The sequence below is a fragment of the Heptranchias perlo genome, chromosome 44 (assembly GCF_035084215.1).
Source record: "Heptranchias perlo isolate sHepPer1 chromosome 44, sHepPer1.hap1, whole genome shotgun sequence".
Lineage (NCBI taxonomy): Eukaryota > Metazoa > Chordata > Chondrichthyes > Hexanchiformes > Hexanchidae > Heptranchias > Heptranchias perlo.
Window position 1 is genome coordinate 2,652,951 of NC_090368.1, and position 27,728 is coordinate 2,680,678.

A 27,728-nucleotide genomic window follows, 5' to 3' on the forward strand; every position below is an offset into this window, starting at 1 on the left:
ACTGGGCCCTCGGTCACTTCTAGCCTCCGGGAACTGGGCACGCAGAATTTCTGAGATTAAACAATCCAGCGTGGAATTAATTTAATCCTTTAATTATGTACAATAAATATTTAATAGGTGCCAGAGAGCGAGAGAGAGAGAGAGAGGAGACGAGCACTTGGTTGCCAGGCCATCCTCCAGAGGACGCTCGATACCCTACGGCTGCTAGTAAGTCAGGGCATCGTTAAAAAGGACCTGCGTGTGTCGTAAATTTAAGGTCTTTGTGCTGTGCGGGGGGGGGAATCTGGTGTCAATTTTCTCCTCTCACACATTGATTATCGTAACCTGACCTTGGGATTCATGGTGCCCTGTTCCTTTTGCAGGGGTGTCCCCTCAGCCAGTCAACAATGAATGAAATGGAGATCCTGAATTAACATTGACATAATCCCAATTTTTACAAAACTGTTAACGGCCTGTGGTGGTGGTGGTGATGTGGGGGGGGGGGGGAGGAGGGCGGGGGGGAGAGGAGGGCAGGAACCTGGTGTTGAGGGAATGTCTCTTCATTGTCTGTGTTTTTGCTCTTGTGTTGCGCCCATTTCCAAATTTGGGGGGGATTCCTGCGATGCACTCTGAGGAGGATGACAGCGGGACTTTTGATTGTTTCGTCGCTCTGAAATGTTGGCGTCAGACTAGCCCAGCGTTCCCTGCAGGAAGGTGAAGCAATGGCAGCTTCCTCGCACTTGTTTGTTTCTGGGGCGAGGAGGGAGAGGAAGAGACAATTCCACAGCAGGAGCTGCCTTGCTCCGTAACCCAGCCGTTTTCTGCAGAGTTTCACGGCTCAGGAGAGAGAGAATCGGGAATCCAGGCACCTAAATTACTTTCTTTTTTTTTACACACATTTAAAAAAAAGCTTCGCAGGAGTTTGGTCCACGTTTATTGCCCATCCTCAGTTGCCCTGAGAAGTTTGGGAGGGTTTCGTTATTATTTTTTTTTTTAAAAAACAGCAGCCTTTTCCCGGGTCATCTAGTTTCTCAGATCAGGATTTACTGAGTTTGGGTTTTACGACTTGCCGCGGTGGGAATCGGACTCACGGCCTCTGCTCCAGACCCTGTAACCGTGACGCCGCGTGGTCTGCAATAGCAGCCGTTCCGTCAGGAGCGCGTAAATCGCGTGGCTTGTGATTTTGTGCGTGAACCAGCGCCTCCCTCGCCCCTCCCACACCCCCACCCCGAGCCGGGCAAAGCTCGAAACTGGGAGGGTGAAAGCGTAAAGTGTTTTTTTTTAAATGGAAAGCGCATTAAGCTTATGGAGAGAGGCCGTTCCTGGGTCATTGTCCCTCCTTTCGGTTCCAGCCTTCGCTCCGTCCAGCTGTGGGTGGCAGGGTCACACAGCGAGAACGGGCAGTGCTACCTGGTGCCTTTAAACAGCCTCCTACCCACCCACCGCCCACCCCCCCAAACCTGCAGGAAGGTGAAGCAATTGTTTGTTTCTGGGGCGAGGAGGGAGAGGAGGAGCCAATTCCACAGCAGGAGCTGCCTCGCTCCATAACCCAGCCGTTTCTGCAGAGTTTCACGGCTCAGGAGAGGGAATCCGGGCACCTATCACGGGTGATGGTCGTGGGGTTTGAACCCTCAGCAACCCCTGTAAGCTGGGGCCATGACCTCCACTGAAGAGCAGCACTTGATGCTGGCTCTCACCCCCTGCCCCCCCCCGGGGCTGGCCACTAACAGGGGGGTGGGGGGGCGGGCATCGTTTGCCCAGGTGTGTGTTTGTGCAATCACCACCCCCTGGATGGAATGGAGCACAGTCCCAGGGTGGGAGAGCGAGACCCCTCCGTCATATGTGAGCAGTTACGGTGCCGGTGGGTTTTGGCGGGGGCGGGGATGTTACTGATGAGGGAACGCCTGACTGTATCATCTGTCGGAAGACGGGCACAGTGAGTGGGCGAGGGAGGGCGAGATGGCGCAGGTTGAGGGGGTGAAGAGAGGACGGTGAGGTATGAGGGGCTCCTGGTGGTCTGTCTCCAATATCACAATCCACTGGTGTGACATCCAACGAGGGTAAATTGGGTGGGGTGGGGGGGGCGTGGGTGAGGAAAGGGGCAAAGGGTGATTTTAAAACTAAACTTTACCGCCTTCGAACAAAAGAGGCGGTGGTGGGGGGGTGGGGGGGCGACAGTCGGGGAATTTCTGGCTTGCAAACCAGGTATTCTGTCGACAAGCAGAGCATCAAAGATGGCAGCAGGTGTAGTCTCCTCCACTCTCTCCCCACTCAGACCAGGCTCCATCCCTGGTCTATGCCGTTAGCTGGGGGCCTGGGGAGGTGGAAATCAGACGAGGTTCCTGCTCCTGATCACGAGGCAGTGGAGCGAGCCCACCCCCCTCCCCCCCTCCCCGTTGGGAAACACACGCGTGCATCAAGTAAGTACAGGATCGGTCTCGGCCGCGATGCCTCCCATGATTGAACATCCCCCCCACCACTCCGCCTCCCCACCTCCCCCCACCCTCCCAACCCGGCCAGAGTGGGGGCCTCCGGGGAGGAGGAAAGAGAAAAGAAAATTGCCCAAAACTCAACAGTGGTCTGCCATCTTTGATCCTGGCATTTCCCTGCGCGCGGGACTCTCTGGGTTGTTGACAGTCGCCGTGGTTTCTGCTGCGCCACACCTACCAACGTCCTGCCGCTAGCGGGCTTTGAGTATGAAAAGTCAGAGTTACATCCAGAAACAACGATCCAGCGAGGCCCCATCGGTCTGTGATCTCATCAAACCATTCAGGCAGGGAGGAACTGTTCAGGAGAAGGGAATGAAATCGGAAAGAGGTTCCAGTGGACAGTGAGTGAGCTCCACCGATATGCTGGCTGATATGTCGGGGGGAGAGGGGGGAACACTCCACAGCTCCTTCCTGCAATGAGCTCAGCCCTAGAACAGATAGAGGGGGGGGAGGAGAGAGAGAGAAAGAGAGAGGGAGGGAGCGGGCAAGGAGGGAGGGAGCGGGCAAGGAGGGAGGGAGCGGGGGAGGGAGCGGGCGAGGAGGGAGGGAGGGGGCGAGGAGCGGGGGAGGGAGCGGGCGAGGAGGGAGGGAGCGGGCGAGGGGAGGGAGGGGGCGAGGGGAGGGAGGGGGCGAGGGGAGGGAGGGGGCGGGCGAGGGGCAGAGAGGAGGGAGGAGGGGAGGGAGCGGGAGGGAGGGAGCGGGCGAGAGGGGGTGGGAGGGGAGGGAGCGGGAGAGAGGGGGTGGGAGGGGAGGGAGCGGGCGAGGGGCGGAGGGGAGGGAGGGAGCGAGGAGCAGAGGAAGGGAGAGAGGGGCAGGGACAGGAGGTGGCAGAGTGAGGAGAGAGAGATAGGGGGCAGAGAAAAAGAATGAGGTAAAGGGAGGGGAGACAGAGAATGAGAGATAGAGGGAGGAAAGACAATGAGGGAGGTGACGGTGATATAAAGGGAGAAGAGATAGAGGGAGAAATAGAGAGACAGAAGGAGACAGTAGAGAGACGAAAGAAGCAAAAATGAGAGAGAGCAATAGAAACACAAAAAGGAAAGAAGAGAAAAGAGAAAGGGGGACAAAAAGAGAGTGGTTAATAATGGGTCATGGAAGAGCAGCAAACAGCAAGGTGTCAGCGACAGGCACTGCATGCGTGCAATCAGCTTCACCTCAATGGATAATGGGTAACTCCGCCCACTCGACAAACGGACCCAAATTTGGAAACAGATTCCAACAGGAAGTACAGCCGGGAAAGGCCACAAATATCGGAGGAAATCCTTACACCAATGAATAGCTGGGAATAAATCCCTCTGTTGGGTAAGATTTTAAAGAGGGTCTGGTTCGAATACTGGCCATCCCATCAGTCTTCGAACCCAGCTCGCTGCCCCGGGAGTGATTGATGGGACAGTGTAGAGGGAGCTTTACTCTGTATCTAACCCTGTACCTGCCCTGGGAGTGTTTGATGGGACAGTGTAGAGCGAGCTTTACTCTGTATCTAACCCGTGCTGTACCTGCCCTGGGAGTGTTTGATGGGACAGTGTAGAGCGAGCTTTACTCTGTATCTAACCCGTGCTGTACCTGCCCTGGGAGTGTTTGATGGGACAGTGTAGAGGGAGCTTTACTCTGTATCTAACCCTGTACCTGCCCTGGGAGTGTTTGATGGGACAGTGTAGAGGGAGCTTTACTCTGTATCTAACCCATGCTGTACCTGCCCTGGGAGTGTTTGATGGGACAGTGTAGCGGGAGCTTTACTCTGTATCTAACCCGTGCTGTACCTGCCCTGGGAGTGTTTGATGGGACAGTGTAGAGGGTGCTTTACTCTGTATCTAACCCGTGCTGTACCTGCCCTGGGAGTGTTTGATGGGACAGTGTAGAGCGAGCTTTACTCTGTATCTAACCCATGCTGTACCTGCCCTGGGAGTGTTTGATGGGACAGTGTAGAGCGAGCTTTACTCTGTATCTAACCCGTGCTGTACCTGCCCTGGGAGTGTTTGACAGGACAGTGTAGAGGGAGCTTTACTCTGTATCTAACCCTGTACCTGCCCTGGGAGTGTTTGATGGGACAGTGTAGAGGGAGCTTTACTCTGTATCTAACCCGTGCTGTACCTGCCCTGGGAGTGTTTGATGGGACAGTGTAGAGGGAGCTTTACTCTGTATCTAACCCTGTACCTGCCCTGGGAGTGTTTGATGGGACAGTGTGGAGGGAGCTTTACTTTGTATCTAACCCGTGCTGTACCTGCCCTGGGAGTGTTTGATGGGACAGTGTAGAGGGAGCTTTACTCTGTATCTAACCCGTGCTGTACCTGCCCTGGGAGTGTTTGATGGGACAGTGTAGAGGGAGCTTTACTCTGTATCTAACCCTGTACCTGCCCTGGGAGTGTTTGATGGGACAGTGTAGAGGGAGCTTTACTCTGTATCTAACCCGTACTGTACCTGCCCTGGGAGTGTTTGATGGGACAGTGTAGAGGGAGCTTTACTCTGTATCTAACCCTGTACCTGACCCTGGGAGTGTTTGATGGGACAGTGTAGAGGGAGCTTTACTCTGTATCTAACCCTGTACCTGACCCTGGGAGTGTTTGATGGGACAGTGTAGAGGGAGCTTTACTCTGTATCTAACCCTGTACCTGACCCTGGGAGTGTTTGATGGGACAGTGTAGAGGGAGCTTTACTCTGTATCTAACCCTGTACCTGCCCTGGGAGTGTTTGATGGGACAGTGTAGAGGGAGCTTTACTCTGTATCTAACCCGTGCTGTACCTGCCCTGGGAGTGTTTGACGGGACAGTGTAGAGGGAGCTTTACTCTGTATCTAACCCTGTACCTGCCCTGGGAGTGTTTGATGGGACAGTGTAGAGGGAGCTTTACTCTGTATCTAACCCTGTACCTGCCCTGGGAGTGTTTGATGGGACAGTGTAGAGGGAGCTTTACTCTGTATCTAACCCTGTACCTGCCCTGGGAGTGTTTGACAGGACAGTGTAGAGGGAGCTTTACTCTGTATCTAACCCGTGCTGTACCTGCCCTGGGAGTGTTTGATGGGACAGTGTAGAGGGAGCTTTACTCTGTATCTAACCCGTGCTGTACCTGCCCTGGGAGTGTTTGATGGGACAGTGTAGAGGGAGCTTTACTCTGTATCTAACCCGTGCTGTACCTGCCCTGGGACTGTTTGATGGGACAGTGTAGAGGGAGCTTTACTCTGTATCTAACCCGTGCTGTACCTGCCCTGGGAGTGTTTGATGGGACAGTGTAGAGGGAGCTTTACTCTGTATCTAACCCTGTACCTGCCCTGGGAGTGTTTGATGGGACAGTGTAGAGGGAGCTTTACTCTGTATCTAACCCGTGCTGTACCTGCCCTGGGAGTGTTTGATGGGACAGTGTAGAGGGAGCTTTACTCTGTATCTAACCCGTGCTGTACCTGCCCTGGGAGTGTTTGATGGGACAGTGTAGAGGGAGCTTTACTCTGTATCTAACCCTGTACCTGCCCTGGGAGTGTTTGATGGGACAGTGTGGAGGGAGCTTTACTTTGTATCTAACCCGTGCTGTACCTGCCCTGGGAGTGTTTGATGGGACAGTGTAGAGGGAGCTTTACTCTGTATCTAACCCGTGCTGTACCTGCCCTGGGAGTGTTTGATGGGACAGTGTAGAGGGAGCTTTACTCTGTATCTAACCCTGTACCTGCCCTGGGAGTGTTTGATGGGACAGTGTAGAGGGAGCTTTACTCTGTATCTAACCCTGTACCTGCCCTGGGAGTGTTTGATGGGACAGTGTAGAGGGAGCTTTACTCTGTATCTAACCCTGTACCTGACCCTGGGAGTGTTTGATGGGACAGTGTAGAGGGAGCTTTACTCTGTATCTAACCCTGTACCTGACCCTGGGAGTGTTTGATGGGACAGTGTAGAGGGAGCTTTACTCTGTATCTAACCCTGTACCTGACCCTGGGAGTGTTTGATGGGACAGTGTAGAGGGAGCTTTACTCTGTATCTAACCCTGTACCTGCCCTGGGAGTGTTTGATGGGACAGTGTAGAGGGAGCTTTACTCTGTATCTAACAGTGTACCTACCCAGGGAGTGTTTGATGGGACAGTGTAGAGGGAGCTTTACTCTGTATCTAACCCTGTACCTGCCCTGGGAGTGTTTGATGGGACAGTGTAGAGGGAGCTTTACTCTGTATCTAACCCGTACTGTACCTGCCCTGGGAGTGTTTGATGGGACAGTGTAGAGGGAGCTTTACTCTGTATATAAGCGTGGACTCCTGCTGATATTCCTGCCCCTTTTGGGGGGGGGGCATCAAATCTAATTCTCGTTCCTCTAAAGCCCCCCCACCACCCCCCAACCGATATCAACTCAATTCTGACCTGGAACCAGCCTGTGGGAGGGGGGGGGGGGGGGGGGGAGTCCAACCCTTGACTCTGCTTCGCTACACGTTCTCCGTATCTTGGACGGTGTCGCACTGGAAGAACTCTCCGGGGAAATCCTTATTAAAAGGAACCTTTTTGCACCTCTCTGATTCAGGTTAAAATTAGCCATGATCCATTGCGGTGCGTGTGAAACTAGCTCAAGGTGCTCTCAGGCCTTGCAAGCGCTGGGCACACAGAACAAGGCCAAACGGTAAACTGCGAGCACAGGCCACAGATATAGAATATATATATATATATAGAAATATATATAGAAATATTTAAAAATAAAACACACTCTCAACACACACACACACGCACACACACAGGGACAGGGAGCTGGAAATTCCGAGTGTTTTTTGTTTAAAAACCCCATTTCCATTGGTTGCTCAGCAACAACCAATGTGGAATTTTCCAGGAAGTGAGAGGTCATGTTTGGTTTTGCGTATCAGCACTTTATAAAATAAAAATTAAAACTAAATAAATAACAATAATAATGAGAGAAAGCAAGAGAGCATGCTGGGATTGACAGGAAATGGTCATGCTTCACCTGGCACGTGGGCGGAAGTGATGTGGAAGGTGGAGGAAACGGGAGCGCAAATGCTTCCGGGTCAGGAACCAGTGACCCCCATCCACCCCTTCCCCGGGCACGGATTTGGTGGGCGGGGAGTCGGAAGGTCGTGGGTTCGAGCCCCCACTCCAGAGACTTGAGCACAAAATCCAGGCCGACACTCCCCGGTCGGTGCCTGTACTGAGGGAGTGCTGCACTGTCGGAGGTGCCGTCTTTCGGATGAGACGTTAAACCGAGGGCCCCGTCTGCCCCTCTCGGGTGGATGTAAAAGATCCCACGGCCACTATTGGAAGAAGAGCAGGGGGGAGTTCTCCCCGGGGTCCTGGCCTGTGGGGTAGCATTGATTTTGTTGGCGGGGGGGCGGGTGTTTGGATATGATACAGAAATTTCACTAAGGTTCAAATAGAAATAACATTAATCTAACAATTCAAATTAGGCAAAGATAGAACAGTCTTGTTGGAGAAAAACTCTAAAGCACATTAAGTCCAAGTACAGGTTTGGTGTCACTGGTCTATCAGTAACGTTGCTGCTACAACCAGTGACTGTTTAGAAATACAAGATCTGGAAGAGCATCCCTGGTTTCTGTGTTTCTATCATGTGATCTGAGGGACCTTCTTTTGAAAGATGGACAGTCTGATTAAAATAAATCAGAGAGCTTTCGGGGGGTGTCTGAACAACGTGGACCCTCCGAGCACCACCGCCCCTCCCATGGTCCAGGTCAAAATTCCTCCATCAACCAACACCAACAGACCACATTATCTGGTCACTCATCTCATTGCTCTTTCTGGGATCCAGCTGCCGACAAATTCTCTTATCAAGGGATCGGTGAGAGTGAGAGGGGGGAGAGGCCGGGGTCAGAGAGAGAGGGGGGAGAGGCTGGGGTCAGAGGGAGGGGGGAGAGACTCACTGTCCCATCAAACACTCCCAGGGCAGGTACAGCACGGGTTAGATACAGAGTAAAGCTTTGCTTACAAAACAAGTCTCGGGATATGGGTGTCGCTGGTAAGGCTGGCCAGCATTTTTTTTACCCATCCCTTGTTGCTCTGAGGGGCTTGCTAGGCCACTTCAGAGGACAGTTACGAATCAATCATGTTGGTGTGGGGACTGGAGTCACAAATAGCCCGGACTGGGTAAGGACGGCAGGTTTCCTTCCCTAAAGGACATTAGCGAACCAGTTGGGTTTTTACGTCAAAAATGACCGCTTCACGGTCACCAGCTTTTTATTTTGAGATTTTCTAAACTGAATTAAAATTCTCAAAGTGCCTTGGTGGGATTTGAATTCACATCCTCTGGATTACTAGTCCAGTAACATGACCAGTACCTACCTAAACGCGTATGATAGTGTAAAAGAATGAAAGAACTTGCATTTTTATCGCGCCTTTCACAGCCTCGGGACGTCCCAAAGCGCTTTACAGCCAATGAAGTGAAGTGTAGTCGCTGTTGTAATGTACGAAACGCAGCAGGCAATTTGTGCACAGCAAGATCCCACAAACAGCAATGACCAGATAACCTGTTTTTAGTGGTGTTGGTTGAGGGATAAATATTGGTCCAGGGCACCGGGGGATAACTCCCTCCGCTCTTCTTTGAAATAGTGGCCGAGGGATCTTTTACGTCCACCTGAGAGGAGAGACTCGGTTTAACGTCTCATCCGAAAGATGGTTATGGTGGTCATGTTACTGGACTAGATAGCCAGGTATGTAGTTATAAAAGGACGGGAAGGAAAGAGAGAAAAGAGGATCAACTGGGCCAACTTGGGACTCTCGGAAGCTGAGAATTGGAGCCAGGAGTTGGAACGAAATCATCTTGTTTCAGGGTCTGAGATCTGAAGGGCGGGCCTTGTGGAAACAAAATGGCTTCCTCGGGCGCGTCTGGGATGGTGGACTCAAAGCAAGTGGACGGGAGATGAGGGGGAGGCGGCGAGCATAACCAAGAGGAGAAGAAACAATAAATCAAACAAACGGAAAAGAAAATGTTGAGAAACTGTTTCTGATCAAAGACCAAACAGAACGGAATAAAATTAAGAATGGCACCAAGGCAGTAACACACAACAAGATGGACCCACAATGCAACAAGAGGGCTAAAGGTCACTAGAGGGGGGGGGGGGGGGGGGAGGCATCAAATAAATGACCAACCAGAACGTAATTCCATTAACAACATCTAGTTCACTGGAACCACGGGCAAAGAAAGAAACGCACTGTACAATCGCAAAACTACTCCGCTCTATGTCATGCAATGCAAAGACATGACGGTTTCCATATGTTTATTGTTTTTGCAAAAGAACACCTCATTCCAGTGATGTAACTTACGAGGTGCAGCTAGTTCTACGTCTCCTGTGACAGCTATGGGATGCTAGGCAACGTCAGAGCGTGACGCTGTGTGTCTGCTCTCGGCTCAAGGCTTTTGGCGGGTACCCCTGGCACCGTGATTGGTTTCACGGGCGTTTTTTTTGGTTTTTGACGGTAAGATGATAATAAAAAAAAAACAGAAAAATAAAAGAGAGAGAGAGAGAGAGAGAGGAAGATGTTGGTGAAGAAAAAAATAAATTTTTAAAACAAAAGCACAAAAAGAAAGGAAAAAATAGTCATCTTCAAATTTCCTTTTTTTTAACCGTATCACATTAACAAAAAAAGGTGCTTAGAGGAGAAACAGAACAGGGTGTGGGTGAGTCACTCACAGATAACAGCACAAGGGAGTTAGCAAAAAGACACAAACTAAACGACGACAGGACACAGCTTCACACCAACCCAACATCCCCCCCGATATCCTCGTTCCCAAATCGCTCCGGGGTTAACCCTTTCCGCACCAGGGCCGTTCCCCAGCTGGTGAAAATATGGTTTCCGATTCCCTCTCCGCCAATGTAGGCGGGGGACCGCACCTCCGGAACGTGGAGGGGCTCCGTGCGAGGGATTCGATCCTCTGTGGGGGGGGGAGGGGGACCCGTGTCGGCCGGGGATGAGACTCTTTCCCCCCCCCCCCCCCCCTCTCTCCCTCCCGCGGGACCTGCCTGCCCTCCGAACGCAAGCGAGCCGTCCGGCGCGTGGAGAGATTGGCTTCCAGCCGTGCTCAATCAGGTTGGTGTGGTTTTCAAGGGAAAGAAACAGGTGCCATTGCAGAACGCGCAGGGAAAATTAACCCCGTGTGACAGAACTAGAATTTGATCAATTCGGTCACTGCTACACCAGCGAGCTCGGCCACAATGGCCTGGGCTCGTTTGACCCCGGTGGAAGTCAGGGTTGGGCTCGGGGACGAGCAGGAGACATTTCAAATCCAAGGGGCATTTGCGCCCATGTTTACGAGCCAACCAGAGAGGGGGTGTTGGGGGATTGGGGGGGGGGGGGGTGAAGGGCAGCTGGGGAAAGGGGGGAAACCCCCCCCCGTCATTAATCTGCCGACATTTTTATCCTGGGTGGTGAGGAAAGGGTTAATGGTTCAGCCTCACTTGGACTCCATCATGGAGGACTATCAATTGGAAGGTGGAAGTGGGGGGGGGAAAGACAGAAGAATAATGATTTTAGTCAAAGAGAGACAGGAACGAGAAACTGAAGAGGGTAAACAAGAGGCAGGAAGTAATTGTTGGTCGCACGGCATTACTTCCTGTGTCACTGCATTCTGATTGGTTGAGGTTATAAAAATAAATAAGTTATCACACATTTACAAAGTTAACAAGCAAGATATTTATATTAAAAAAAAACTTACTTTCGCTAAAAACGTGACTCGATTATTAACCACATACACAAAAACTTCACTTGTTGATTTGTAATTTCGTTTTGTGCCCTGATGTTAAACAGTGTTAGAAAAAATAATTTTTAAAAATATAGGTGCTACGGGTTCCCACGGCAACAGCAATCAATAGGTACGTCGCAGGCAGATTGCTAAGAGCTCCTTTCCTTGATCGGCCAACAACGAGTGATGTTATATAAAAAAATTAAAACCATGTCAAGCATCCTTCAAATACTTTCCAGTTAAAAATCTCGTCCAAAATAATGTTACCATGGTGACACAAACATGGCGAGTGTGTTTTGGAGCCCTCAGCACCCGTGGGGGTACACACCCCATCCCGTTAATAGTTCAGATAAATTACTAAAAATATTTCACACTGAAACCAGAGAGGTTTTTTGGGGTTGAAGTGCCCACAAACATTTTTTCCAGGTGCAATCGCAGGACCTGGAGGTGTGGGAAGAAGCCTCTGCAATCTTTTGTTTTACACCTATTAAACTGGAATAGAGTTTCTTCAATATCCCACCCAGTCTAATCCCACTCTCCCCCTCACTCCCCATACCCTTTAATATCCCACCCAGTCTAATCCCACTCTCCCCCTCACTCCCCATACCCTTTAATATCCCACCCAGTCTAATCCCACTCTCCCCCTCACTCCCCATACCCTTTAATATCCCACCCAGTCTAATCCCACTCTCCCCTCACTCCCCATACCCTTCAATATCCCACCCAGTCTAATCCCACTCTCCCCCTCACTCCCCATACCCTTCAATATCCCACCCAGTCTAATCCCACTCTCCCCCTCACTCCCCATACCCTTTAATATCCCACCCAGTCTAATCCCACTCTCCCCCTCACTCCCCACACCCTTTAATATCCCACCCAGTCTAATCCCACTCTCCCCCTCACTCCCCGTACCCTTTAATATCCCACCCAGTCTAATCCCACTCTCCCCTCACTCCCCGTACCCTTCAATATCCCACCCAGTCTAATCCCACTCTCCCCCTCACTCCCCGTACCCTTTAATATCCCACCCAGTCTAATCCCACTCTCCCCTCACTCCCCGTACCCTTCAATATCCCACCCAGTCTAATCCCACTTTCCCCCTCACTCCCCATACCCTTTAATATCCCACCCAGTCTAATCCCACTCTCCCCTCACTCCCCGTACCCTTCAATATCCCACCCAGTCTAATCCCACTTTCCCCCTCACTCCCCATACCCTTTAATATCCCACCCAGTCTAATCCCACTCTCCCCTCACTCCCCGCACCCTTTAATATCCCACCCAGTCTAATCCCACTCTCCCCTCACTCCCCGTACCCTTCAATATCCCACCCAGTCTAATCCCACTTTCCCCCTCACTCCCCATACCCTTTAATATCCCACCCAGTCTAATCCCACTCTCCCCTCACTCCCCGTACCCTTCAATATCCCACCCAGTCTAATCCCACTTTCCCCCTCACTCCCCATACCCTTTAATATCCCACCCAGTCTAATCCCACTCTCCCCTCACTCCCCATACCCTTTAATATCCCACCCAGTCTAATCCCACTTTCCCCCTCACTCCCCATACCCTTTAATATCCCACCCAGTCTAATCCCACTCTCCCCTCACTCCCCGTACCCTTTAATATCCCACCCAGTCTAATCCCACTCTCCCCCTCACTCCCCATACCCTTTAATATCCCACCCAGTCTAATCCCACTCTCCTCCTCACTCCCCATACCCTTTAATATCCCACCCAGTCTAATCCCACTCTCCCCCTCACTCCCCATACCCTTTAATATCCCACCCAGTCTAATCCCACTCTCCCCTCACTCCCCATACCCTTTAATATCCCACCCAGTCTAATCCCACTCTCCCCGCACCCTTTAATATCCCACCCAGTCTAATCCCACTCTCCCCCTCACTCCCCATACCCTTTAATATCCCACCCAGTCTAATCCCACTCTCCCCTCACTCCCCGCACCCTTTAATATCCCACCCAGTCTAATCCCACTCTCCCCTCACTCCCTGTACCCTTTAATATCCCACCCAGTCTAATCCCACTCTCCCACTCACTCCCCATACCCTTTAATATCCCCAAATCTAATCCCATTCTCCCCCTCTCTCCCCATACCCTTTATATCCCACAGTCTAATCCCACTCTCCCCTCACTCCCCATACCCTTTAATATCCCACCCAGTCTAATCCCACTCTCCCCTCACTCCCCATACCCTTTAATATCCCCAAGTTAAATCCCATTCTCCCCCTCTCTCCCCATACCCTTTAATATCCCACACAGTCTAATCCCACTCTCCCGCTCACTCCCCGCACCCTTTAATATCCCACCCAGTCTAATCCCACTCTCCCCACACCCTTTAATATCCCACCCAGTCTAATCCCACTCTCACCCTCACTCCCCGTACCCTTTAATATCCCACCCAGTCTAATCCCACTCTCCCCCTCACTCCCTTTTATTAATCCTCTTTTTCAAGCAAATATCTAATTTACGGTATCTGCTTCAATGCTGGCTTGTGGCAGAGAATCCCACATTCTGACCGTCCTGTGTAAAGAAACGTTCCCAACCTCCCCCTTTTAATTCTTTTTGGGATCATCATAAACCTGTGCCCTCTCGTAACCATCTCGCTGCCCAGTGGAAACAATCTCTCAGTGCTCCCCCGACTGTGACCCTTCCTAATCTCAAAGGCCTCAATCAGGTCGGCCCTTAACCTTCTCAGCTCAAGTGATAAAAGATCCCAACTTCTCAAGTCTCTCTGCGTAACTGTAACCCTCTCATCCCTGGAAACGTCCCGGTGAATCTATACAGCTCATTTCCCATTGCTTGATCTCCTCCCTACGATGGAGTGAGCACAACTGTACACAGCACTCCAACTGCGGCCTAACTCAGGTCTTAATGCCTATTTTAATTTTGCTCCCAGGCAGGTTAGACACCACCCACCACCTCAGTGTGGCGGCACACACACACCCACCCCTGCCCCACATATCAGCCCAGGAGGAGTGGCGGTTATAACACATCTCCGATCTGGGGGCTGTCACGGAAACAGAGCTCGGAATCCACATCAGAGAACGGTCGACCCTCCCCGGGCCGGAAGAGTTTGACCCCAGTCCCAGCGCTGATACGGAGCGGGGAAACCCATAACTCAATGATTGGGGAATAAAGGCTGGATTTATTCTTTGGTTCACGGCTTGACACTTGACTTTCTCCGCTCTTTGATTTAGCGTCCGCCGGGGTTTAGACAGCGTTGTGACCGACGCTACGGAGCCTCGTGCCGTCTCTCACGTACCTGGTTGCCTAGTACGGTCGGTTGGCATCTTTCGGCCGCTTCAGCTGGACTTTTAACCTCTTCATGCCGATCTGGAAACCGTTCATGGCCTGGATGGAGGCCTGGGCGCTGGCCGGGTGATCGAAGCTCACAAAACCTGGGCGACATTCGGAAAGTCAGTCGGGCAGAGTCACGGCTATAGCGTTTCCCTCCCCCCCACCCCACCATCCCTCCTCCGCTCTCCCTGGGGGTTCGGGCTCCATGGGCCGCCCTCCAGTACCTCCCAGCGCTGGCTGGTCATTCGACCGCATGGTGCATCGCAGCCGATCCAGCCCTCGCCTGCCATTCCCACGCGCCGTGCAGCAGGAGGCCGTGGATAGCGGTCAGGAGTAGGGGCCGTGGCTGATCTTTCTTCTCCCTGGGCCAGTGGCACCGCAGCTCCCTGACCGAGATTTAATTAACGCAGCAGGGATTGGGGATGGAACCTGCTGTGTGTGTCTCAGTGGTCAGGGCAGCAGGGAGCTAGGGTCCCCCTAGCACGATGTGGCTTTGCCCATAACTTTAAGACTGCTTTTAGATGTCAGACGTGGGTCAGAGGGTAGCACTCTCGCCTCGGAGTCGGAGGTTTGGGGAGTCGAGTCCCACGCCAGAGACCTGTTCAGGCCGACACTCCCAGTGCCAGTGCTGAGGGAGCGCTGCACTGTCGGAGGTGCCGTCTGACAGATGAGACGTTAAACCGAGGCCCCGTCTGCCCCTCTCAGGTGGACGTAAAAGATCCCATGGCAATATTTCAAAGAAGAGCAGGGGAGTTTCTCCCCGGTGTCCTGGGCCAATATTTATCCCTCAACCAACACCACTAAAAAACACATTGCTGTTTGTGGGATCTTGCTGTGCGCAAATTGGCGGCCACGTTTCCTACATTACAACAGTGACTACACTTCAAAAGTATTTCATTGGCTGTAAAGCGCTTTGGGACGTCCTGAGGTTGTGAAAGGCGCTATATAAATGCAAGTTCTTTATATTCAAGAGAATTTAAACTATAACAAGCAGTGTTATTCTAACCACAGGCACTGATGCGAGCGGGCACCTTAAACTAAAGATTAAACTACACCCGAAAAATTAATCGGTTTCAAACCCGGGTCCCTTTTTTGTTTTAAAATGAAAACGGCACTCACCGAAACATTTACTCTGATTCGTTGCTCGATCTACAAACACTTTTGCGGAAATGACGTTCCCAAACGGCAGAAACATCTGGAGTAGCTCGTAATCGGTGAATTCCTGGGGCAGGTGGTAGATGAAGATGTTGCAGCCTTCTGGGCCTTGGGGTGAAAGAAGGAACCAATCACAACAGGGGAATAAAGAAATTATTCTGCATTCAACAGGCCCCCAGCCCTGCCCCCTCCCCAAACCCACCCCACCCTGACCCCACCCATCCCCAAACCCACCCCACCCTGACCCCACCCCTCCCCTCTCTAAACCCACCCCACCCTGCCCCCCCCACCCATCCCCAAACCCACCCCACCCTGTCCCCCACCCCTGCCCCCCCCCAAACCCACCCCACCCTGACCCCACCCCCAGCTATCCCCTCCCCAAACCCACCCCACCCTGCCCCCCACCCCTCCCCAAACCCACCCCACCCTGCCCCCCCACCCATCCCCAAACCCACCCCACCCTGTCCCCCACCCCTGCCCCCCCCAAACCCACCCCACCCTGACCCCACCCCCAACCATCCCCTCCCCAAACCCACCCCACCCTGCCCCCCACTCCACCCCTCCCCAAACCCACCCCACCCTGCCCCCCACTCCACCCCTCCCCAAACCCACCCCACCACCCCACCCTGCCCCCCACCACTCCCCTCCCCAAACCCACCCCACCCTGACCCCCCAACCATCCCCTCCCCAAACCCACCCCACCCTGACCCCACCCCCAACCATCCCCTCCCCAAACCCACCCCACCCTGCCCCTACCCCTCCCCTCCCCGCACCCACCTCTCCCCTCCCCTCCCCAACCCCCGCCCCCTTCCCCACCCCCTCCCCAAACTTGCCCCCCGCCCCTCCCACCCTGCCCCCTATCCCTCCCCTCCCCAAACCCAACCCCCATAGTCCAGCCCTCCCGTCCCCCAGATCCCACCCCACCCTGCCGCCCTCTCCCAGCACTACCCTTGCCCCAAATCCACCCCTCTGTGCTCCTCTCCCATCTCACAGTGCTGTCTGTCCCTTACCCCTGCCTTCTCCTCCCCTGACCCCAGCCCTCCCCTGCCCCTCTCCCAGCCCTGCCCAGTGTGAGCCCAGTGAGTGTCTGCAGAGTACCTGCATGTGGGGGAAGGACTAGAGCAGAGGGCAGTCCCACACACACACACTCGTATGATTACCGGAGCAAGCCCTGTTCCATTTGCCTCTCCCTAGTCCAGGAGGTGCCGGGGCCAGATTTAGAGCAGTGCCAGAGATGAAGGCCGGAGCCTGTCACTTCCCTCAATACCACACCGGGCCGTGCACACACCCACTGAGACACCCACTTACCCTCTCGCTGCTGTTGCTGAGACACGAGAGCAGGTTGCTGTGGAAACGCCTGGCTGACAATCCCATAAGTGGCCGGATAGGCTGCTGTTAAATTGGAAAGAAAAGGGGAACAAAGACAGTCTCAGTCTGGGTCACACAAGTCTCCGTCTGGGTCACACAAGTCTCCGTCTGGGTCACACAAGTCTCCGTCTGGGTCACACAAGTCTCCGTCTGGGTCACACAAGTCTCCGTCTGGGTCACACAAGTCTCCGTCTGCACTTCCTCAAAAGTCAGTGCTCGAATCTGGTTTACTCGTTTTCAACACCACTCCCAGGGCAGGTACAGCACGGGTTAGATACAGAGTAAAGCTCCCTCTACACTGTCCCATCAAACACTCCCAGGGCAGGTACAGGGTTAGATACAGAGTAAAGCTCCCTCTACACTGTCCCATCAAACACTCCCAGGGCAGGTACAGGGTTAGATACAGAGTAAAGCTCCCTCTACACTGTCCCATCAAACACTCCCAGGGCAGGTACAGGGTTAGATACAGAGTAAAGCTCCCTCTACACTGTCCCATCAAACACTCCCAGGGCAGGTACAGGGTTAGATACAGAGTAAAGCTCCCTCTACACTGTCCTGTCAAACACTCCCAGGGCAGGTACAGGGTTAGATACAGAGTAAAGCTCCCTCTACACTGTCCCATCAAACACTCCCAGGGCAGGTACAGGGTTAGATACAGAGTAAAGCTCCCTCTACACTGTCCCATCAAACACTCCCAGGGCAGGTACAGGGTTAGATACAGAGTAAAGCTCCCTCTACACTGTCCTGTCAAACACTCCCAGGGCAGGTACAGGGTTTAGATACAGAGTAAAGCTCCCTCTACACTGTCCCATCAAACACTCCCAGGGCAGGTACAGCACGGGTTAGATACAGAGTAAAGCTCCCTCTACACTGTCCCATCAAACACTCCCAGGGCAGGTACAGGGTTAGATACAGAGTAAAGCTCCCTCTACACTGTCCTGTCAAACACTCCCAGGGCAGGTACAGGGTTAGATACAGAGTAAAGCTCCCTCTACACTGTCCCATCAAACACTCCCAGGGCAGGTACAGGGTTAGATACAGAGTAAAGCTCCCTCTACACTGTCCCATCAAACACTCCCAGGGCAGGTACAGGGTTAGATACAGAGTAAAGCTCCCTCTACACTGTCCTGTCAAACACTCCCAGGGCAGGTACAGGGTTAGATACAGAGTAAAGCTCCCTCTACACTGTTCCATCAAACACTCCCAGGGCAGGTACAGGGTTAGATACAGAGTAAAGCTCCCTCTACACTGTCCCATCAAACACTCCCAGGGCAGGTACAGGGTTAGATACAGAGTAAAGCTCCCTCTACACTGTCCTGTCAAACACTCCCAGGGCAGGTACAGGGTTAGATACAGAGTAAAGCTCCCTCTACACTGTCCCATCAAACACTCCCAGGGCAGGTACAGGGTTAGATACAGAGTAAAGCTCCCTCTACACTGTCCCATCAAACACTCCCAGGGCAGGTACAGGGTTAGATACAGAGTAAAGCTCCCTCTACACTGTCCCATCAAACACTCCCAGGGCAGGTACAGCACGGGTTAGATACAGAGTAAAGCTCCCTCTACACTGTCCCATCAAACACTCCCAGGGCAGGTACAGGGTTAGATACAGAGTAAAGCTCCCTCTACACTGTCCCATCAAACACTCCCAGGGCAGGTACAGCACGGGTTAGATACAGAGTAAAGCTCCCTCTACACTGTCCCATCAAACACTCCCAGGCAGGTACAGGGTTAGATACAGAGTAAAGCTCCCTCTACACTGTCCCAGCCATTGTTTTAGCCTCTCGAGATGCACCAAACTAGAGGCAGTCTCGTGCCCTGCACTTGTTTGATTTGGAATTACCCCAGACTCACTATCTAACCCACTGCCCAACCTGACTCAAATTTGGCCCCTACATCATTTGATTCACCCTTCGAGCTGCCACTTTATATCGTCACTCAAAGGGCCGACTGACCCCTAGTGACAGGCAGACACAATGACAGGTTAACAAGGGGCTTCTCTGACCGACGGTGACATCGAAAGGCCACATAATCGTTATTTATGGGGGGCCGCCCGCCTGGACTGGAGCAAGGGGGCATTCGATGGGCGGGGGGGGGGGGGGTTTCTTGTTACCTGTGTAGTGCTGCATCCCTGCGTACGCTTGTTGTAGGGGGTCCATGGCTGATGCCACGGCTGCCTGGCTTTGTGCTGTGGAATAAAGAACCACCAATTAGTCAACTGTTTCATAAGGAATTTCATAAGGTCATCTGATCGGTGAGGGCGGCCACTCACCCCGCGACCCTGCACACCCTCCGACCTCCGACCCCCACCCCCCCACCGACCCAGCACAACCCTCCCACCACCACCCCCCGACCCCCTCCGACCCTGCACACCCTCCCAACCCCACCCCCCGACCCCCTCCGACCCAGCACAACCCCCCACCCTCAACCCCCCCGACCCCCCCCAACCCTGCACACCCTCCGACCTCCAACCCCCACCCCCCCACCCCCTCCGACCCAGCACAACCTCCCAACCCCACCCCCCGACCCTGCACACCCTCCCTCTTTGACCAAGCTTTTGGTCACCTGTCCTAATATCTCCTTATGTGGCTCGGTGTCAAATTTTTGTTTGATAATCGCTCCTGTGAAGCCCCTCGGGACGTTTTACTACGTTAAAGGCGCGAGTTGTTGTTGGTCCGAGTAGCCCAGGACCCAACTTTCCCATTCCGGCATCAGAGTCAGCACCTTCAGGGGGAGAGGGGGACCTGTACCCCAGTGAGAGTCAGCACCTTCAGGGGGAGAGGGGACCTGTACCCCAGTGAGAGTCAGCACCTTCAGGGGGAGAGGGGACCTGTACCCCAGTGAGAGTCAGCACCTTCAGGGGGAGAGGGGACCTGTACCCCAGTGAGAGTCAGCACCTTCAGGGGGAGAGGGGACCTGTACCCCAGTGAGAGTCAGCACCTTCAGGGGGAGAGGGGACCTGTACCCCAGTGAGAGTCAGCACCTTCAGGGGGAGAGGGGACCTGTACCCCAGTGAGAGTCAGCACCTTCAGGGGGAGAAGGGACCCGTACCCCAGTGAGAGTCAGCACCTTCAGGAGAGGAGGGGACCTGTACCCCAGTGAGAGTCAGCACCTTCAGGAGAGGAGGGGACCTGTACCCCAGTGAGAGTCAGCACCTTCAGGAGAGGAGGGGACCCGTACCCCAGTGAGAGTCAGCACCTTCAGGAGAGGAGGGGACCTGTACCCCAGTGAGAGTCAGCACCTTCAGGGGGAGAGGGGACCTGTACCCCAGTGAGAGTCAGCACCTTCAGGAGAGGAGGGGGGAATTTTACATCAAAAAGCAATTCTTCTCCAATCAGATCTCCAAGCCTTGCTCAGCCCTACCTGTGATCTGATACTAATGACCAGTGGTTACCTGTATAGGAATGAACCCCATTGGTGTAGATGGCTTCGGAGGCGGTCTGGCCGTTGGTTTGTGCAGCGAGTTGGCTGTAACCGTTCACAGTGATAGGCGTGGCGATGGACGGCAACTGGGCGGTGGTGATACCTGGTGGGGTGCTGGTTCCTGGAGGGCAGAAAGCCAGAAATCTTAAAATCATTTGCAATAATATGCGTGTGTGTGTGTGTGTGTGTATTTTTAAATTGTCTGTAGTTCTTTGGCTCAGGATCTGCACTAGGTATCGAGTTGGTCCCAACGCAACACAGCACCTTATACATTCAAACTCACAACTGCTCCCACATTAAATGCTGAACCCACGTCTGAAACTTTAACCTCAAAGCCATGATTGTGCTGTTACACAGAGAGAGAGAGAGAGAAAGAGAGAGACAGACAGACAGAGAGATATACAGAGAGAGAGACAGAGAGAGAGGGATACAGAGAGAGAGACAGATATAGATACAGAGAGAGAGAGAGAGACAGAGAGAGAGACGGAGAGAGAGATACAGAGAGAGAGACAGAGATATATATACAGAGAGAGAGAGACAGAGAGAGAGAGACAGAGAGAGAGAGACATACACAGAGAGAGAGACAGAGAGAGAGAGACAGAAAGATATATATATATATATATATATGCAGAGAGAGAGAGACAGAGACAGAGAGAGACAGAGTGACAGAGAGAGACAGAGTGACAGAGAGAGACAGAGAGAGACAGAGTGACAGAGAGTGACAGAGAGAGAGAGACATACACACAGAGAGAGACAGAGAGAGAGAGACAGAAAGAGATATATATATATATATGCAGAGAGAGAGAGAGAGAGAGAGAGAGACAGAGTGACAGAGAGAGACAGAGTGACAGAGAGAGAGAGAGAGTGACAGCGAGAGTGACAGAGAGACACACACCAATTTGTTTGTGATGCCTCTCACTAGTGAATAGCTTGCCACACTCACTGCGCTTCAAAGTATTTAAGTGTGTGAAGGGCTTTGGGACGTTTTGAGAGCGTGATAAGGGGCTGTATGGTGAAGAGAAGGCCCAGGGTTGATCCAGTCTGTGCCAAGTTAGCTGGGTTGGGGTTTCGGGAACTACCAACGTGCCCCTCCCCTGCCAGAGTACAGTGCCCCTCCCCCCCACATTGCGTTACGGACTCACCTGACGCTGACGTTAGCGGAGTCGCGATCAGGCCGTTTGCGTTAATGGCCGCCACCTGCTGCATCTGTACCGCGGTCGCCATGGGGTTTAGGTAGGTGGTCTGAGCTGCTGCCATCAGGGCTGCCTGCTGCTGCATCAACTGCTGGCGGGAGAGCGGGCGTTAGAAACAGGGAGTCCGACACACAGCACATCGAGGGTTACTCAATCACACGGAGACATCAGTAAACACCATGTAAAAGGCCCTCTCTCACCACCCCCTCCCCTGCCCGGGACTGGGTGGGTCAGTGGGTCACACCCGACCTCTCACCCCGGGCCGCAGCCCGACCTCTCACCCCTGCGAAGAGCCGAGACTGACGGGAGGATCCAGCATGAAAGGTTTGGGGCCGTCTCACTCCAGCTCCTCAGTACGACTCGCAATCTCACCCCTAGGCCCCGGGGGAAATATCTGTACACTCCGAGTGTGAGACTGAGAGACACCAGTCAGATATCTGTGCACTGGTGTCTCTGGAGTCGCACAGTGGTACACACTGTTACCCTGTTTGGGTCGGGCTCTCGGCACGTACCGCCTGCGTATACGCGCTGTATGCTCCGAACTGTATGGCCATCGGACTGAACATCCCGAGCTGCCCGGCCACCTGCTGCATTCGGCGCAGTGTGCGCTCCTTGTCTGTGTCCGCAAACTTCACCACCAGGCTCGACGATGCCCCCTGCCCAGGAAACAGAGAGATTCAGCAAGTCAGGACGAGAACGGGTCTGTGACACTGCATCTCTCCACGGAGAAACAATCTGCTCAACGTTAATCACTCCAAACAAACACACACAACAAACTCCCAATGGGCCAAACCCCTTCCCATTCACTCCCATTGTACAGAATCCCAATGGGCCAAACCCCTTCCCATTCACTCCCAATGTACAGAATCCCAATGGAGCAAACCCCTTCCCATTCACTCCCATCGTACAGAATCCCAATGGACCAAACCCCTTCCCATTCACTCCCATTGTACACAATCCCCTTCCCATTCACTCCCATTGTACAGAATCCCAATGGGCCAAACCCCTTCCCATTCACTCCCAATGTACAGAATCCCAATGGAGCAAACCCCTTCCCATTCACTCCCATCGTACAGAATCCCAATGGACCAAACCCCTTCCCATTCACTCCCATTGTACACAATCCCCTTCCCATTCACTCCCATTGTACAGAATCCCAATGGACCAAACCCCTTCCCATTCACTCCCATTGTACACAATCCCCACACAAACCCCTTCCCATTCACTCCCATTGTACAGAATCCCAATGGACCAAACCCCTTCCCATTCACTCCCATTGTACACAATCCCCACACAAACCCCTTCCCATTCACTCCCATTGTACACAATCCCCACACAAACCCCTTCCCATTCACTCCCATTGTACAGAATCCCAGTGGACCAAACCCCTTCCCATTCACTCCCATTGTATAGAATCCCAATGGACCAAACCCCTTCCCATTCACTCCCATTGTACAGAATCCCAATGGACCAAACCCCTTCCCATTCACTCCCATCGTACAGAATCCCAATGGACCAAACCCCTTCCCATTCACTCCCATTGTATAGAATCCCAATGGACCAAACCCCTTCCCATTCACTCCCATTGTGCAGAATCCCAATGGACCAAACCCCTTCCCATTCACTCCCATTGTATACAATCCCAATGGACCAAACCCCTTCCCATTCACTCCCATTGTGTAGAATCCCAATGGACCAAACCCCTTCCCATTCACCCCCAATGTACAGAATCCCAATGGACCAAACCCCTTCCCATTCACTCCCATTGTACAGAATCCCAATGGACCAAACCCCTTCCCATTCACTCCCATCGTACAGAATCCCAATGGACCAAACCCCTTCCCATTCACTCCCATTGTATAGAATCCCAATGGACCAAACCCCTTCCCATTCACTCCCATTGTGCAGAATCCCAATGGACCAAACCCCTTCCCATTCACTCCCATTGTATACAATCCCAATGGACCAAACCCCTTCCCATTCACTCCCATTGTGTAGAATCCCAATGGACCAAACCCCTTCCCATTCACCCCCAATGTACAGAATCCCAATGGACCAAACCCCTTCCCATTCACTCCCATTGTACAGAATCCCAATGGACCAAACCCCTCCCTCCTCACTCCCATTGTGTAGAATCCCAATGGACCAAACCCCTCCCTCCTCACTCCCATTGTGTAGAGTTCCTGGCCCAATTATAAAAAGTTACTCAGTCATCAGCCGACTGAAATGTCTCGTGTCTTTCCTTAATTTCAGTCCCCCATTTTTAATTCATGACGAGAAACCAGGGTCAGCGAGGATTGGGTACAAATCTATCACCTCACCCCATAGCCGCTCCTGTCAGCGGAGCACCGCACAGCGCTGGCTCCATTTGTAGTGTAATCGACAGCCTGGACTGCTCCGCCCTCTAGACTGATGGAGTGAGGTCCAGAGGCCTTGTAGGAAGAGAAAACAGGGACATGGGTCAATTGTTAAAAATAAAATCCCCTCAAACACATTTCTGTTCCCTTTGTCATATCGTTCCTCATTCAACCATCAGCTTGGCTCACGCAGAAGGTCGCGGGTTCGAGCCCCACTCCAGAGACTTGAGCACATAATCTAGGCCGACACTCCCACTGCCTGTACTGATGGGAGTGCTGCACTGTCGGAGGTGCCGTCTTTCGGATGAGACGTTAAACTGTGGCCCCGTCTGCCCCTCTGGGGTGGATGTAAAAGATCGCATGGTACTATTTTAAGAGCGAGGAGTTCTCCCGGTGTCCTGGGCCAACATTCCTCCCAGATTATCTGGTCATTATCGCACTGCTGCTTGTGGGATCTTGCTGTGCACACATTGGCTGCCGCTTTTCCCTACGTTACAACAGTGCCTACACTTCAAAAGTACTTCATAAGCCCGTTGGGACTCCCGGAAGATGTGATTTTAAATGCAACTCTTTATTGAGTAAAGAGATTGTCTGTCCCTCTTGATTTTCGCAATGAGACTCTGCCATCTCCATCAGTCAGGAAATCGCCATGGAAACCGGGAATAATGGCTCTAAGCTTTCAATGATCGGCGATGCCAACTTTGGTATGAGGTTTTCAGCCGTGAACTGTGTACCTGAGGCATCGCCTCACAGGGCCAGGTTACAGTGATGTATTCAGTCCTCTCACCATCTCTGCCTCACCCTCTTCTGTTCTTGGTTCCGTCTCCCTCTGTCTACACTCCACCTGACTGTGGGATTTAACACTATTTTTTTTATGTGCTTTTTCTCACTGGACAACAAGACAATGCAATTAGGGATGGGCAATAAATGCTGGCATTGCCAGCGACGCCCACATCCCGTGAACTAATAAAAAAAATGTACATATAACTATGGAGGTCTGCTTTACCCACAAATCAATGCACTAGTGAAAGGCCCCTATTAAAGGTTCAAGCACTATACTTTCAAAACAGGCCTTCCACCTCTGACAGGGATGCTGCAATAGCTCTTCCTTCATTAGTGCTCTCCCGGTCTCCCCTTCTCCAGCAAGGAGAATTGTCACAAATTCCGTGAAAACCGGAGATCTGATGCAGGAGAGTCGCTTGGCCTGTACGTTTGAGGGGGTTTGAGGAGGTGACCTGGAGGCAGTCTTCCCTCCATACCCCAGAAGGGAGCGGGGGGGGGGGAAGAGGGGCGCGGGGGGGAAGAGGTGGGCGGGGGGGGGGGGGGGGGAGAGGGGCGCCGGGGGGGGGGGGGGGGAGAGGGGCGCCGGGGGGGGGGGGGGAAGAGGGGCGCGGGGGGCGGGGGGGCAGAGGGGGTTTCTCTTCATCCACATACTCCAATGCTCTGATTTTACCAGTTGCCCAGACCCCGAGGATTAAGGTCCTTTTAAACGTATGAGACGGGGAGGATTTTACCTGCAACATGCGGCTCCCATGCAATGCACCAATTGCGGCCTGCGCTTCTGCATGCGTCTGGAATTTCACAAAGGCACAACCTGCATAAATGGAGAGACATTAATTACAGGAATCGGAGGGAGAGATTGCTGTCGACTTTCCGAACAATTTTGGCACAAGGTGAGGGACATCAACGCTATTGACAGGAACACGTCCCATTACAGACATTCACTGTCCCATCAAACACTCCCAGGGCAGGTACAGGGTTAGATACAGAGTAAAGCTCCCTCTACACTGTCCCATCAAACACTCCCAGGGCAGGTACAGGGTTAGATACAGAGTAAAGCTCCCTCTACACTGTCCCGTCAAACACTCCCAGGGCATGTACAGGGTTAGATACAGAGTAAAGCTCCCTCTACACTGTCCCATCAAACACTCCCAGGGCAGGTACAGGGTTAGATACAGAGTAAAGCTCCCTCTACACTGTCCCATCAAACACTCCCAGGGCAGGTACAGCACGGGTTAGATAGAACAACAGCAACTTGCATTTATACAGCACCTTTAATGTAAAAACACATCGCAAGGTGCTTCACAGAGGCGTGATCAGACAAAAATGGACACCAAGAGAAAGAAGGAGATGTTAGGTGACCAAAAGCTCGATTAAAGAGGTTGGTTTTCAGGAGGGTCCTGAAGTAGGAGCGGGTGTTGGAGAGGTTCAGGGAGTTCCAGAGCATGGGGCCTTAGTTACTGAAGGCACGGCCGCCAATGGAGGGGAGATGCGAATGCGGCCAGAGGCAGAGATGTGGAAGTGTTCGGGCGGAGGGGGTTGTAGGGCTGGAGGAGGTTACAGATTTTGGGAGGGGTGAGGCCACGATGGGATTCGAACACAAGGATAAAAGTTTTAAATTGCCGTTTTGGGAGCTTGTGTAGATCTGCATGGACCAGGGTGATGGGTGAATGGGATCTGGATCAGATCGTCGAGGGACTCGGTGGCTGAGGCTTGGTGAATGTTCCAATGATCCCAGACCATTGGGAAATACGCTGAGTCTCAAACTGCTGCTGCCCGTAATGTTAATCGGCACACTGGGGCATTCATTTATAAATCACTGGTTCGGCCCCAGCTGGGAGTAATGTGTCCAATTCTGGGCACCACACTTTAGGAAGACGTCAAGGCCTCGGAGAGGGTGCAGAGGAGATTTACTAGAATGGTACCAGGGATGAGGGACTTCAGTTCTGTGGAGAGACTGGAGAAGCTGGGATTGTTCTCCTCAGAGCAGAGACAGTTAAGGGGAGATTTAATAGAGGTGTCCAAAATCATGAAGGGTTTTGATAGAGTAAATAAGGAGAAATTATTTCCTGTGGCAGGAGGGTCGGTAACCAGAGGACTCAGATTTAAGATAATTGGCAAAAGAACCAGAGGGGAGATTAGAATTATTTTTCACACAGCGAGTTGTTCTGATCTGGAATTCGCTGCCTGAAAGGGCGGTGGAAGCAGATTCAATAATAACTTTCAAAAGGGAATTGGATAAATACTTGAAAAGGAAAAATTTGGAGAGCTATGGGGAAAGAGCAGGACTAATTGGACAGCTCTTTCAAAGTGCCAGCACAGACACAATGGGCCGAATGGCCTCCTGTGCTGAACGACTATGATGATTCTTGAACGTTCTTCGAGACGTTACCTTTACTGGTGCCGTCAGGTCCTCGCAGGATCGTGCACTCCTCGATGGTCCCGAAAGCCTCAAACATTTTCCGTACATCTTCGTCCGTCTGTTGCTTCCCCAGCATTCCCACAAAGAGCTTCCGGTCCTCTGGAAAACACGGATCGGACAGTGGGAACCATGGCAAGTGTCCGGAAAAACATCAAGGGTGGAGGGGGGGGAACCCGGCATCGCAAACTGCACATGGGAGCATTCCCTCGGCAATCCCGACCCTACCCCACTCCCACAATCACCACAAAACCAAACTGAAAGGGAATCTGCTTTAAAGGAGGGAGTCTCACGATCAAGGAGGTTCTTACCATCAGGACCCCATTCAAAAGGGGCCTTACCGTACAGCACGGGTTAGATACAGAGTAAAGCTCCCTCTACACTGTCCCATCAAACACTCCCAGGGCAGGTACAGGGTTAGATACAGAGTAAAGCTCCCTCTACACTGTCCCATCAAACACTCCCAGGGCAGGTACAGCACGGGTTAGATACAGAGTAAAGCTCCCTCTACACTGTCCCATCAAACACTCCCGGGTGTGGATGCTGCCCCCACGTGGGTGGAGGGGTGTCTGGTGACCTGTTA

The 27,728-nt window shown here is 52.7% G+C and overlaps 1 protein-coding gene across 1 annotated transcript in view; it reads right to left on the minus strand.

Annotated features, from left to right (window-relative positions):
- Positions 1–2,496: 2,496 nt before the first annotated feature.
- LOC137306592 (CUGBP Elav-like family member 3-B) overlaps positions 2,497–27,728 on the minus strand; it is a 62,298-nt gene continuing 37,066 nt past the window's right edge. The window contains exons 4-14 of the mRNA XM_067975887.1: positions 27,119–27,247; positions 25,461–25,540; positions 23,911–24,021; positions 22,102–22,245; positions 21,539–21,677; positions 20,368–20,517; positions 19,087–19,161; positions 16,914–16,997; positions 15,570–15,713; positions 14,416–14,551; positions 2,497–2,896 (exon numbers count right to left, since the gene is read on the minus strand). Coding sequence (XP_067831988.1) covers positions 14,424–14,551; positions 15,570–15,713; positions 16,914–16,997; positions 19,087–19,161; positions 20,368–20,517; positions 21,539–21,677; positions 22,102–22,245; positions 23,911–24,021; positions 25,461–25,540; positions 27,119–27,247 — 1,184 coding nt within the window. The 3' untranslated portion in view covers positions 2,497–2,896; positions 14,416–14,423. The remainder of the gene's footprint in view (positions 2,897–14,415; positions 14,552–15,569; positions 15,714–16,913; positions 16,998–19,086; positions 19,162–20,367; positions 20,518–21,538; positions 21,678–22,101; positions 22,246–23,910; positions 24,022–25,460; positions 25,541–27,118; positions 27,248–27,728) is intronic.